The 13,409-nt window shown below is 39.2% G+C and overlaps 2 protein-coding genes across 4 annotated transcripts; one reads left to right on the top strand and one right to left on the bottom strand.

Moving 5' to 3' along the window:
* Positions 1-691: 691 nt before the first annotated feature.
* On the bottom strand, positions 692-4,338 carry lg16h3orf38 (linkage group 16 C3orf38 homolog). Its single transcript, XM_085434328.1, has 4 exons — positions 4,118-4,338; positions 3,715-3,890; positions 2,375-2,577; positions 692-2,187 (listed from the first exon to the last, which is right to left on the bottom strand). The coding sequence occupies exons 1-4, from the start codon at positions 4,242-4,244 to the stop codon at positions 1,824-1,826; spliced, it is 870 nt and encodes a 289-aa protein (XP_085290454.1). The 5' UTR covers positions 4,245-4,338; the 3' UTR covers positions 692-1,823.
* A 15-nt stretch (positions 4,339-4,353) lies between these two features.
* Positions 4,354-13,364, top strand: LOC146691037 (uncharacterized). 3 transcript variants are annotated; one of them, XM_085434326.1, is made up of 11 exons: positions 4,354-4,406; positions 6,376-6,623; positions 6,757-6,874; positions 8,193-8,345; positions 8,467-8,655; positions 9,418-9,491; positions 9,802-9,999; positions 10,092-10,229; positions 10,312-10,401; positions 10,616-10,759; positions 10,889-13,364. In XM_085434326.1, exons 2-11 carry the CDS (start codon positions 6,384-6,386, stop codon positions 11,015-11,017), a joined length of 1,473 nt encoding a protein of 490 aa, XP_085290452.1. In that variant the 5' UTR covers positions 4,354-4,406; positions 6,376-6,383; the 3' UTR covers positions 11,018-13,364. The 3 variants fall into 3 exon arrangements, with proteins under 3 accessions (XP_085290452.1, XP_085290451.1, XP_085290453.1); XM_085434325.1 differs by lacking the exon at positions 4,354-4,406 and adding an exon at positions 4,774-4,955; XM_085434327.1 differs by lacking the exons at positions 4,354-4,406; positions 8,193-8,345; positions 8,467-8,655 and adding an exon at positions 4,774-4,955.
* The last annotated feature ends 45 nt before the right edge of the window (positions 13,365-13,409 follow it).

Below are 13,409 nucleotides of genomic sequence, written 5' to 3'. Positions count from 1 at the left end.
ACGAGTTTGGTACCAAAAAACCAGTCAACCTGCAAGTGATTCAGCGGTATATGCATTACACTGAGAGGTGGCAGAGTTGAAGATTTTCATTGGGGCAAGATTAGAAATGAGTACATCAGAGGGAGAGCTCAGGTTAAGCGGATTGGAGACAAAGTTAGAGAAGCGAGATTGAGAGGGTTTGGACATGTGCAGAGGGGAGAGAGTGGATAAGCTGGACAAAGGACATTGAATATGGGGCTAAAGAAGATGACCACAGAGAAGATTAATAGCTGTAGGGAAGCAGGACATGCAGAGGGTTGATGTGACAGACACGGAGGAGGGTAGGGACAGGGTGAGATAAAAGCAGATGAGCTACTCTGATTGCCCCTAAAGGAAGCAGCAGGAAAAAAAAGTATAACTGTCTGTTCTGGGAGATCCTTAAAACAGCAAAATTAAAAAGCACCATTTAGACTTGTAATTCAGTTCATTAAGGAGAGTCAGTTTCACAGCAATGTTTTCCAATCTCCAACTTCCAGCCATTTAATTAAACTACTTAACACCTGGCACTGAACAGGAACAAATTAGCTGAAATTATAATATTTTTATATGCACATTTGAACTATGTTACTCTGTTGGTATTTCTAACAGACTGTTTATCTGTAAACATTGTGGGATGAAAAGCCATGAAAGCACACTGCTTGACTTTGTAGTGTCACATAAAGACAGATATTTATTTGTTAATAAATGGCTACGTTACATCTCAAAAGTTTGTTACTCATAAAACTCCTTTAAAAAAAAAAACATACATTCAAAATTAAATTTAATCCAACAGTAAATTATTGAGAAATGTTGTGAATGGCACCGATTAAAGGAATTGCGAACAACTTGAATAAAATGCCTACATATCACACAGGTGCCCATTTTCTACAACCATCTGTTGGGACATTGTGCTGCCTAATGCAAGTTTATGTTAAATCCTTTGCAGTTATGTTGGCACGGATAAAACTGCTGTGTTAGTTTGCTGTGTTCTGTGAGGGAAGATGCATTTTAACAACTGTCAGCATGAAAAAAGCATGAATTTGTTTAAACGAGAATAACCTGAAGAGTTTCAGAAGATATTTGGTTGCTTTTGTTCAGACAATAAAACATGCAAAGGCTGATACCTATTCTTGCTTACTGTTTTTTGAACAAGTATAACTGCTTTCAGTTGTGCCATCTCAGAAAAAAAAAAAAGCCTATTAGCATTATAAACCTGCATTAGGCATCTCAATGTCCTGCTGTGACACTGAAATGCTGGCTGCTCTGCATGAACATAGTCAATTAAAAACCATAGTCACTTACAACTCTTTTCATTTTTACAGCTGAAATAAAATTTAATGTGCTTTTCTTTCCTAAAAAATACATTTCTAAGAGATCTTTTGAGTGACAGTATAACTGTTACTATACCACAAATGTATACATTGAACATATTTTACATAAGGCACAGGCTTCCAAAGCACTACATGCTTTGCAAAAAGGTACAGTATATTTAAAGCAGCCCATCCATTTACCTTCTAGGATAATCTTTGAGAATTCTGCTTTGCATGTTATGATGCAAATATTCAATTTAAATGCATCAGTTTGAGTCTACCTTTATATTATTGCATGACGGCCTATAAGTTAGAAGATAGGGTTGTATCAGATGAGTTATTAGATGCAATATGAGGTCCCAAATGCCCAGAAAATAAGTGTTCATGCAAATAAGATGAGTGTAGAGTAGAACCAAAAGGCCAAACCACCACTTTTGGATAAATAATGTGAAAGGAAATAAAACTAATAAATCTAAAACTAATCTATCTTGACTGTCAGCTACAGAGAAGCTGCAGTTCACTGGAATTGTAGGTCAAAGCAGGTGCTGGCACATCTGTCCCACTAAGAGCATCCTGCCCTCTGATTTTCAGGTTGACAAACTTTATCTTCCAGCTGTTGTTGTCCAGAGGAGAGCGGATAAGGCCAAATATTTGTTCAAAGATTCCCAGACAGACTGAATCTCTGTGAATAGTCCCAGCCACAGCCACCAACACCAAGCCATGACGAGAGGTCAAGGCTTTGAGGCCATGGGGATCCAAATTGGGACTAAAGAGGAGACGCTCATCCCTGGTCAGTGCCAAGAATCGACAACTAACCAGATCAGCACCCAGAAACTCCTCCATCTGCTCACTGCCAGCTCTGAGAAAGACATAACTCTGTGATTAGTGTTTTGGGGTTGTTTTACCTTCATCTCTATGCTTTGTAAGAAGAAAATCAGAAGGAATAATCTACCTGAAACAGAGGACTACTCTGAATAAGATTATAAACCAACAACATCAGTATTATTTAAATTCTCATTTGCTTTCACTACTAATGAGGTTCTTACTTGGAGAGGAGACGTAACTTCACATCAGGCCAGAAATGTTGTGGTCCCCAGTCTTGGGGCTGTTGGCCAAGTGAAAGGTTTTGACTGTTCAACAGCTGGAAGAACCACTGACAGAACTGCTGGCCGAGGACCAGCGGATCAAAGCCCATCCCACAGTTCACATCTGAGGAAGCCGCCTCTCCTTGAGGGTTTTCATCCACCACCTCCATAAAGAAATGAGAGGTTGTTGTTACATATGATCTTCAGTCTCTACAAGTCAGAGCACTACACCCATATTAGCTAGAAGGTCAGTTCTTTGATGGAATGGCAACAGGTTCTAAAATATAAAGTCTGAGTAAGGCTTGATTTTAGAGCTGGTGTTGACCCTGAATTTTGGGAAGTACAAATTCTAATATCAATATACAGTGCTGTAAAAAAAAAAAAACAGCACTCTCTTCCTGATTTCTTATTTTTTTGCATATTTGTCACAGTTACATGCTTCAAATCATCAAACACATTTTAGTATTGGTCAAAGATAGCCAGAGTAAATACAAAAATGCTGTCTTTAAATGATGTTTGCATTTATTATGAGTAAAAAGCTATCCAACCCTACCTGGCCCTAAGTAAAAAACAAAAAACAGAAACATCTTTCTGATTGTCAAGACAATGGAAAATAGTCTGTGGACTGACAAAACAAAATATTAACTTTTTTGGAAAGTTTGCATCCTGTTACATCTGGTGTAGAACTACTACACAGCAGTTCATAAAAAACAAAACAAAAACAAAAAAAACCCCAGCAGCAGTCAAACACTGTGGTGGTAGTGTGATCATTTGGGACTGCTTTGGGATCTGGATGCCTTGCCCTGACTGATTGAACCATGAATTCTGCTCTCTACCAGAAAGTCCAGAGAATGTCCAGCCATCAATTTGCACCCTGAAGCTCAAGAGCACTAGGGTTATGCACCAGTGCAGGGATCCAAAACACAACAGGAACTCCATCTCTAAATAGCTCAAAAAAAAAAAAATGAAGTTTTTGGAATGGCCTATTCAATATCAAAACTGCTTGATTGCAGTTCTTGTTGCCAAGGGTGGCACAGTCTGTTGTTCGGTGATTACTTTTTCAAAGCAATATATAAACTGTTATAAAGGTGTGTGAGGACACTGTGTGTGAATAACCCTAATTATGTCTTCTCTTTCCAGGCATACCAACATCAGTGCCATGTCTTCACTTCACTGAACTTCACTATTCAATAAACAATACTTTCCATCCTTTATAAAATAGATGGGTCGCCTTTGGCTTATCCCCAAATAAAACATTTACTGGCGGCAGTGGCTTCTGTTTCTCTCGTGTGTCAAGTTACCTTTACAGAGGACCACAGCTCCAGGGTCCTCTTTATAAGCATGTGTTTCTCGCTATTTGGGGGCATCGCCACACCTTCTGTAGCCAGGTACTTGAATATCAGGTCACGCTGAACCTTTTTCCTCCTCAGGAGCTCTTCGGCATTTTTAGTGAAGGCGAGAATGGTTTCTTTAGCTTCTGCAGTGGAAAAATGATCAGACAGAGTAGGATAAGCTAATCATTTATTTATCTATCCAGCAGAGGTGAGAAAACACTGAAATTGTTGATGCAATTTATTTGTTATTTCTTGGTAGGTATACAACAAATCTCTTGATTAAGGACATTATGTAACTCACTGGGCTCCAGTAAAGACTTAAGGTAAGCTGACTTCCTCTTTGCCATATGAAATTGAATAAAAGTCTTACCCGTAATGTTTTCCACGACTATCATCTTATTCGTGACCGTATCACTGAGTGACAGTAAGTCGCATTTTGTCATTAGGCTCAGTATCTTCGTAAATCCAGCACGCTCTGTTTCTGATAGTCCTGACATTTTTGGCAAAACGAAAACACTGGGGCGGTTTCGTCTATGCGAGTCCTGCAAGAAATCTCTCCGTACGGAAACAAGCAGTAGTGGGAACGGGATCCGTTCAAAACACTGGTTGCTATGTTACGTTGATGCGTTCGCAATATTTCGGAGGGCAGACAACTTAAGGTATTGTCAACACCGCAATTGTCACCGAGCTAGAAATTACGATAACAGAGTGAACACGAATGTAGTACAGAAGGGCTTTCGCTGCCTTTAGGTTTGTAAAAAATATGGGAATCTTGATATTTACTTACAGAAAGCAAAACAAACAAAAGACATTTTTCCATTACTTTTTGCTCTCACTAATAAGTAGGAGCTAGAGAGTGCAGTGTCTTCTGCTGTATCATTCAGGGAAACTGGTGCTGTGTACTGACACGTTTTATGGTAATTATTACGTAAAAAAAAGGGAAGTTTTCTCCATTTTTCTTTGAGTTATTAGAGGCTCATTAGAATAAATACCAAAATATCAATCGTTGAAATTTGAAGTGTACGGTGAGCTCCTGAAGGCATCATAAACCAAGCTAGCAGCTAGCCTGCGCAGTAGCGATGCTCGGACGGGAGAGCTGGTCAGCCTGTTTAGCTGGCGTCACGCTATCATATTAACATGCTTTAACGAGGCTAAGAGGATCCGTTCTCCAGTTTAATATCGTACTGTGAAGCTAGTGAACCCGAAAGGTAATGTATTGTTATCATTTGCTAATTTACCCTCAGCTAGTTATCCATTCGTTTAGCTTAGCTGGTATGTTGTTAGTGCAGTGCCGCTTATTTACATGTCACTTAAACATTTAGGCATTCTTGTTAGTTTTTTCAGTTAAACTGCTGGTCCACTTACAGTAATGTTTTAGGGTATGTAATATTATTTTCCCTTCTGTCGGGATTCACATTCAACCACACGTTGGTATTTACTGTTTATCTTTGGTCTTATTGAATTGAACTATCTTACATCTTACAGTTTGATACTTTTCTTGAAATCAGTGTATGATCGTGGTAACGCGATTAGATCTGGAGGTTTCTGTCGAGAGCAAATCAGGGGATTTGACATGTGTACGTTCAATGACACAGAAACGTACCTTAGACATTGACCTATTCCTGCTGGTTTTTATCTAGCATCTGGGTCGCATAGACAAATATTGATAGACTTCAAAGCTAAAGCTGTCAGAAGGAATGAGGAACTGTGTCATTGCAAAAAAAAAAAAATCATTTCGCAGGACATGCACATCACACTGGCCAGCTTTCAACACAAGGAAATATTAAGAAATGAGCAGGAGGAAGAAACTGCCAGTGTCTAGTGGTGGTAGTATCATGCTCTGGGGCTGGGAATAATGAACGAGGTTGCCTTCAAATTCTTCAACTTCACCTCAAATCAACAGCTAGATAGTTAAAACTTGAATATAACTGGATGTCCCAACACCACCATGGTCCCAAACAAACATCTACATTGTAGCTTGCCATCGCCAGTGTGTGAATGGGTGAATGACTGAATGTAGTGTGAAGCGCTTTGGGGTCCTTAGGGACTAGAAAAGCGCTATACAAATGCAGGCCATTTACCATTTACATTCAAACTAGTTTTGAAATGGATTAAGCATTAAACATTAAGCTTCTGGACTGACTTTCCTAAAGCCCTGACCTCAAACTTATTGAAAATGTGTGGACTACTTCTGCCAAGAATAGTGGTCTAATATCTAGGCACAGTTATGCCATAAGCATAATGGATATCAAAAGTGTCTTGTTGAGGTGCAACTTGCTAAGGGAAACTTAACTTAATATTAGCGGCGGTGTATCTATATATTTCAACCTGTGTATATATACTTTTCAATATATATACTTTTCTGTGTTGTTAGAGACAATCCATACATTTTCTTCTGGTTATCTGGGGCCGGGTCACAGGGGCAGGACATATAAACAGTATACACTAGATATATGTACACAAAGCCTAAAACTAGATAATTGTATTTCAAGGAGTTTATTACATTTTGTACAAATTGAGGAGGCCAAAAGTGTGCTTCATGTTGGGTATGTTTTCTGCTTAGGGATTATCTATTTTTGCATACATTCTTCAAATTGTATAAATCTTTCTCTCTTGATTTTCCATTAGTATTTCCGATGGGAGACTATGAGAGCAGTGCTCCTGGGCGAATAACTGTGTATTCAATCCAGGGTTGCCCACACTGCACGCAGGCCAAGACCACCCTTGCTGGCTTGGGAGTGCCTGTATGTGACATAGACCTCGGTAGTCATTCAGAGCTGAGAGCAAAGGTGAAGGAGCTGACAGGACGCAGCACAGTCCCTCAGATCTTCTTTAACAATATTCATGTTGGAGGTAACAACGACCTGCAGAAACTGGTGAGGAAAAGGAAAACATTTCTGACGATACCACTAGTTTACTGGTCCCTAATGACCAGTAAACTAAGAGGTCAAGCAATGTCCAAAAATGGGGGAGAAAAACTAATTTGAATTGATACTGTAATTTCTGTAGTCACCTGAAGAGCTTCAGAGGCTGGTAAGTCTGGTGAAGGAAGAGCCCCTTCCAGCAGATGCACCACCTCTGCCACAACAGAGTCAGTCAGAGCATACAGCTTCAGAGAACGAAGGAGGTAAGGAATTAATTCTTAAGAGTTTTTGCCTGCTTAAGATCATTACTTTCCTTTCCTTCCCTTTACAGTCAAAAATGCTCTTAAGGCACATTTTAATGCGGTTCTTAAATATATTTGTAAAATACCTTCTGATATTTTAGTATATTAACTGCCTATCTTTCAAGAAATAGACAAGCATGGTCTGAAGTCAGCGTGTCCGGTTATGCATAGTCATTGTTGGCTGAAGGTGAGCCAAGAGCAAAGAGTGGTTATGAAATAGCATTGGCTGATGTAGTGAAAAAGCCATTTTTAGGCAACATCGTGTGTGTGTGTGTGTGTGTGTGTGTGTGTGTGTGTGTGTGTCTTACATCCATGCTCCTCTACTCCTCCAAATGCCAACACGGACAGTTGATACGGGAAACCTGAAACTCTGGATAAGCCTAGTAGTGCTGGGCTGCCCCACAGCACCTCATATGTACAGTGTAAACAGTGTTTGTAGAAAAATATTGAAATTTAATGTTAGCTTTTGTGAAGTTTAATTAAAATCAACAGTACGTGGTACTACACATACATCTCTGGCACCTAACGATAATGCACTGAAGAGCAGAACAAGTCATCAGATTGTAGTTGGTGTAATATAGGTGAGCTGCTTCTGATAGAGCAGTTTTATTTAGTGTTTGCACAGATGTATAGACTATTGGAGTACTTACAGTTTTGCCTTTTTAACAATGACACCCTTTACATATACAGTCAGAACCATATTATACAATACGTTCCTTATACCAGATTCTAACCATCCAAATGTTGCAGAAGCATGCCTAAAAGACTTGTGTTGCTGCCATGAGATTCACTGATTCCATATTTGCATCAATGAGCAGTTGAACTGGTGTACCTAATTAAGTGGCAGGTAAGTGTACAATATAATGGGGGGGGGAGAAGAAAGAATGAAATTGCCATTTGTGCGTGTAAATATTTCTTTGGAAACATGATTTGTCTCTGTGATCCCTGTCAGACTTTATATAATAGACAGGACTGAGGTCTGATGCTTAAAAAAATCTTAGTAATGCTTGTGCCATATATACACAGTTACACATTTACTTAATTCCTCTTCAGTAGTGTATATTCCAAAAATCTCATTTACAAACCAAAGCAATGCTGCTGTGTTGAAATGAAAGAAGCCAGAAGTTTACCCAGCTCAGGCAATACCTTTTCTCACCAGCGAGACATTTTTTCACAGATGCAGAACTACATCGTTTATCAAATTCTTTCATACATGTGTGAACATGATTATATTTCTGTGTGTTTATACATGTGTGACCTGGAAATTCCACGCATGTAGAATTTACGTGTGAGAGAGATGAGTTGGCAGACCTAGTGGAAGACCTCAAACATGCCAGCATGATTGGCAGTCATAGGAGGGGGCTGACTTTATACAAAAAGAGCTTCTCAGGAAGTCAGCTGGTTGACTGGCTGCAAAAAGAGAAGGGCATGGGTAAGTAAGGCTGTCAGTGATATGGGTAAAATCTCATGCAATTTTCCAAGCGCCCCTATCCTTACAAAACATAGTCAAATTCAGTTCTGTCAGCACTTGATTGTGGCTATGTGTACACTAGCCAGGGCTGCAGCCTGTAATACTGGACAGGCATTGTTGAAGAAGAAGTACATGATCAGAGTTCATGGCTGTGAGCAGCAGGATGGCAATTTTGGCGAAGGAAAAGACACCATGGATGCACTGTACAGGCTACTGGAGGATGATTCAGCTCTCAACGCAGGACCGACTTCAACCTGCAGTCCCATGCAGGGTACGTCAGGACCAGATAAGGCTTGGAGTGTGCACGTATCGCATTTCAGGTTCACTCTGAGCAGTGTCTTTCAGCACTCTACTAACCCATGTCCTTTCTTTGCTGCTAACTTAGCATATGATCCTTCTGGGTTTGTGGCTTTAAGAGCTGAAATATGGTGTATCCAATAAAAACATCATTCGCTCATTAGCTTGCAACGCCTGCGTGACTGAGCGCATTCTCTGTCTTGAAAATCTATGCAGTATTTTAAAAAAATACTTAAACTCACTGTCTTCATCAGTGAATTAACATAACTTAGCAAATTTAGACTAAATAAATAAACTATATTTGATCATAAATAATGCTTTATGATGATATTATGCATAAAGTGTATCAGGCTGCAAAGAACCTAGCTGGATTTCAATGTCAGCTGCTGGCTGTTTCACAACAGTTTCCTGCTTTGCTGTGGGCTTGGGTCAAATTAATACTTGGTTTTAATTTCCTGTCAGATATTCCTTTACTTCTGCAATGGTGGTGGTGAGTCATATTGGCTGGCTCTGTGTTGGCGTGTTTATACCTGAAAGCTGCACACTTGTAGAACCTGTAGAGTCACACCATGATACCAGCAGGATTTTACCCAGCTTCCTTTTTTTCTATAGCGCCTGATAAAAAGCACAATTTGTTTTTTCTTTGTTTTGTTTTTTCCCAGCTCTTGTTTAATATTTTGACTCTGAACTATGTTGATTTTTATTTCATGTTTTTCTCTCTTTGTCTTCCTGCCAGCCACTGAGCTCTCTTTGCTTTTACGGGAGATGATTCTGAAATTGTTCTCGGAGCATCTCTCTGCCGATGGCAAGGTAATGTTGTCCCTGATGCTCACTGAGTGCATGTTGCTATTTTGTAAAAGCAACAGTGCATTTGGATCTGTGCCACACAGTGTGTACTGTTGCACTGGGCAAGCTGTGTGTTCATATGAAGTTTCACTTTGGCAAACAGAAAAAACTTGTCTGCAAACATTTCTACTGTATTTTTCACTGCAGGTCTTTTTGTGACCTACATTCAAGGTTGTTTGTCAAGATATTTTGACAGGATAATGCTTCTCTGTTACTTTATCCCTGTACAAACGGTTAAATTAAATGCATGTACTTTGTGTCCATGCTCCCACAGTCTGTGGACTATAAAGGCATGTCAGCAAATCCTGTTTTTGAGCGTTACTGTGAGCTAGCTATTCAGCTGCAGAGGGTGGAGTTGCTGTCGCTTAGCCGGGAGGAGAAGCTGGCCTTCTTCATCAATATCTACAATGCCTTAGTCATCCATGGGTACCTACGCCTAGGGGCTCCCACCAACATGTGGCAAAGATACAGAGTAGGACTACACAGCTACACTGTCTCCCCCAGAATTCCTTTGTAATATCAATAAGACTTATGTGCTGAAATTAGGAATGTTTTGAATTGTAGTTCTTCAATTATGTGAGCTACCTGATTGGAGGAGAGGTATTCACGCTGCAGGACATTGAGAATGGCATTCTTAGAGGGAACAGAAAAGGTGTCGCACAGCTTCGAAGACCCTTCTCCAAAACGGACCCACGACTTCAAGTATTCACATTTTGATAGCTGAATTTATGTGGTGACAGTTTTCTTTAGTTAACTAAAGGTCATGTCTCTTGTTGTCCACTAGGTGGCACTTCCAGATGCTGAGCCACTGATTCACTTTGCCTTGAACTGTGGTGCAAAGGGCTGTCCACCTATTAAAACATACACACCACAAGTAAGTGATTTTGCTTTAGTTTTTTTGATTCTGAGAAGGCTTAGCTAAAATAAATACACTTGGAAACTCCCTCTTCTGTCACAGTTTTTACAGTTGTGAAATTGTCCCATAGATTTCATATCAGGTTTCCCAAGTCTTGCCTCTTATAATGTCTCCCATAATCGCGGCACCCTGAATGGTCAGAAATTAATTCTTATGTGCTCGCCCCTCTCAGGACATTGACAGCCAGCTCCGCACAGCAGCCGAGGCCTTCCTGGAGAATGATTACGCCTGTGTGGTAGATTCTGTAAAAAAAGAAGTGCACCTAAGTCAGATATTTAAGTGGTACAAAGCTGATTTTGGAGGCACGGATGAGAAGGTATTTTTAAGTTTAATAGCTGTATGTGTGCACATGTATGGATCCTGAATTTTTCTTGTAGGAAAAATAGATGAATTGTTTTTTTTAATGTTTTTTTTTTTTTTTGTTGCATCCCCTTCTATCTCATAGCTGCTGGGATGGGTGCTGGATCACATGGGTGACTCACCAAAGAAGACCAGCCTGCAGGGCGTCGTTTCTGCTGGAAAGACCAAAGTCAGTTTTCTCCCTTATGACTGGAGCTCCAACAGCACCCACTGAGCTCACACACAAATGCATTCACACCTACCTGTATGTACGTCTACATGTTTTACGTCCATTGTCTTCTGATTGAATCTGTACAAAATGGAAAAACACTTATTCTTAACCATGCGTATGTTTTATACAGAACATAATGTATGTCCCTGTGACATGAGGAGCACATTCTGCTCTCATTGTAAGCTCCTACACCCCATCTTTTGATGCTGTGTAAATACTAGAGAATTTGGTAAGATCATCTCAGTATTTTCTACACATGAATGGTGTACTCCAGCAGCTTGATAGCATCAAATGCACACTAAACATATTTTATTATCTGTAACCATAGTTGTGGCTCTCCTTTCCATGTCAGCCACTCAGGACTCATAGATGATCCCATTCCTCTCTGTCCAGTTCAACACTGGTTGAGCTATTCATGTGGTGCGTATATTTATAGCAGATGGAAACGATAACTTGGCTTATCAAACATACTGCTTTTATAAGCCATAAGAAAACCTTTTGAACTTTAAAGAAAAACACTCATTCATGTGCAGCAGACTGCACCTTCTTCTCTCTGGTCCTTCATTTAAGCATTTTGCAACCTACATATTTAAATGGTTTGGTTTTCCATTCTGTGGGGAAAGGAAGGATTAGCTGCTGCTCCTTTTATCTTTTAAATGAAATCGAATATAGGTGTGGATATTATATAGTCACAACTCAGCTTGTGGCTGTAGAATCTGAAATGCAAGGTGAAGATTTTGTAAATAATGATCCTTTTTGAGTTTGTTTGCGGTTAACAACCTCTGAGCTTTTTTTTTAAAGGGGACAAATGAAATCTGGTTGTGCTGCTCTTATTGTCCTAGTTGGTCAGCATAGGATGCACTCAATGAGTAGTTGATTTACGTCAGCAAAGGGAGCAGCTTCTGTGTGCACTGTGTAGAACACACAGACATATCCAGTGTCTGCTGCTTAGACTTTATTTAAATGTATGGATCAGTTTGTCTTCCTATCAACCATAGGTAAACTTATTCTTCCTCTATGCATGTTAGCCTATGTGGCTTTTCAACCCTCTTTTTAATCCAGGTATTCCACTGTAAATTGCAGAAGTGCTATTACTGTGTTTTGGGTTTTTTAGCACAGTTATTTGTTTTAAAAAGAAAATTATGAAACATTTATCAAAACCAAACCCGTTCGGGATGCACTCTGACACTTTGCATGTTTTTTTTGCCTACTTATGCTACTGAGACATATTTGTACTTTTTCACAAGGTCGCTGTTCTGTTTGTCTGTATGTGAATAATGTGCTGTTGATCCAGCTTTTTATTTCAGCATGTCTACAGAAACTGGACAAAAAAGTCTTTAGAAGTGTACATTACCAAAATGTACCAAATGTACACTTGGTCATTAATTCAATAGGATATTAGTGTATTTAGTTTCACCTTGAACAAGTTTACAGAAACTATTCTTATTTAGGAGTTGAGCTTTTCTTTAAACTTAGCCTTTCATGGGTTTTTTTTTTTTAATTAATTTTTAGTATGGTGCTTCATTGTACATTGCATAGCAGTGCAATAACGTTCCATTAAGTTTCTATAATGTGTCACATCGTCTTAATTAAGATTTTCTTATCTCAGGTCAAAGCAAAATCTGACACCAGGTTGTTTGATGTCATCAGTGCATCGTATGCTGCATGTTGTTTTCTAGTCTTAGCATTTCTGTATAGTTTGTATTTGTTTGCAAAATCATTTTCAGCATTTGATTCCTGCACACTGCTGTGTTTTTGTTAAGGCTACAAGCAGCACCAAAGCAAATGGTTAAATTAGTCTCAGAGCTGGAACACATTTGCTGCATGAGTTAGAGGAATACCCTTCAGTCTTGAATAGTAACTATAACAGGACTGCCTCTGCTGGCTAGTGTTTTTTTTTTTTCTTTCTTCCCCCAGCCTGTGTGCTTGGCTATAAGAACTGCTTGGACCTAAAATGTCAGATATCGAAGTACACAAAGTAAAAAACCACATCTGATAAAAGTCAGGCATACACTGATTACTGCGTATAGACTTGAGGACACCAGTCTATTTAACAGACTGTAGTTTTTCTTTGAATGCAGCCTTCAGCAACAAAGTGCACCTTTGGCTTTACTATATTAGTGTTAAGAGTGGGAGACACTTTGTGGACTAAATTAAACAACACAAGATTTTTGTTTATAGATGTTCCCTGTTTTTTTTTTTTTTTTTTTTTCCCCCCCCCCCCCAAAAGATAATAAACATACCTCATGTATCAGGAAGATGTGATGCAAAAAACTTTTTTAAACAATTCTAATATCACTGTTCCTCTTTCCTAGGATTGACAACAAAAAAATTTACATCCCTAAATAAATAAATAAATATGCAATGTTGACCTATATGCGTATACTGAGTTTGT

The sequence above is a fragment of the Copadichromis virginalis genome, linkage group LG16, assembly GCF_057382275.1.
Source record: "Copadichromis virginalis isolate Kocher_CV1m ecotype Utaka linkage group LG16, C_Virginalis_male_GT1.1, whole genome shotgun sequence".
NCBI classification, from domain to species: Eukaryota; Metazoa; Chordata; class Actinopteri; order Cichliformes; family Cichlidae; genus Copadichromis; species Copadichromis virginalis.
The sequence above is the reverse complement of the archived record's forward strand: the minus strand, read 5'-3'. Positions and strand labels throughout refer to the sequence as shown.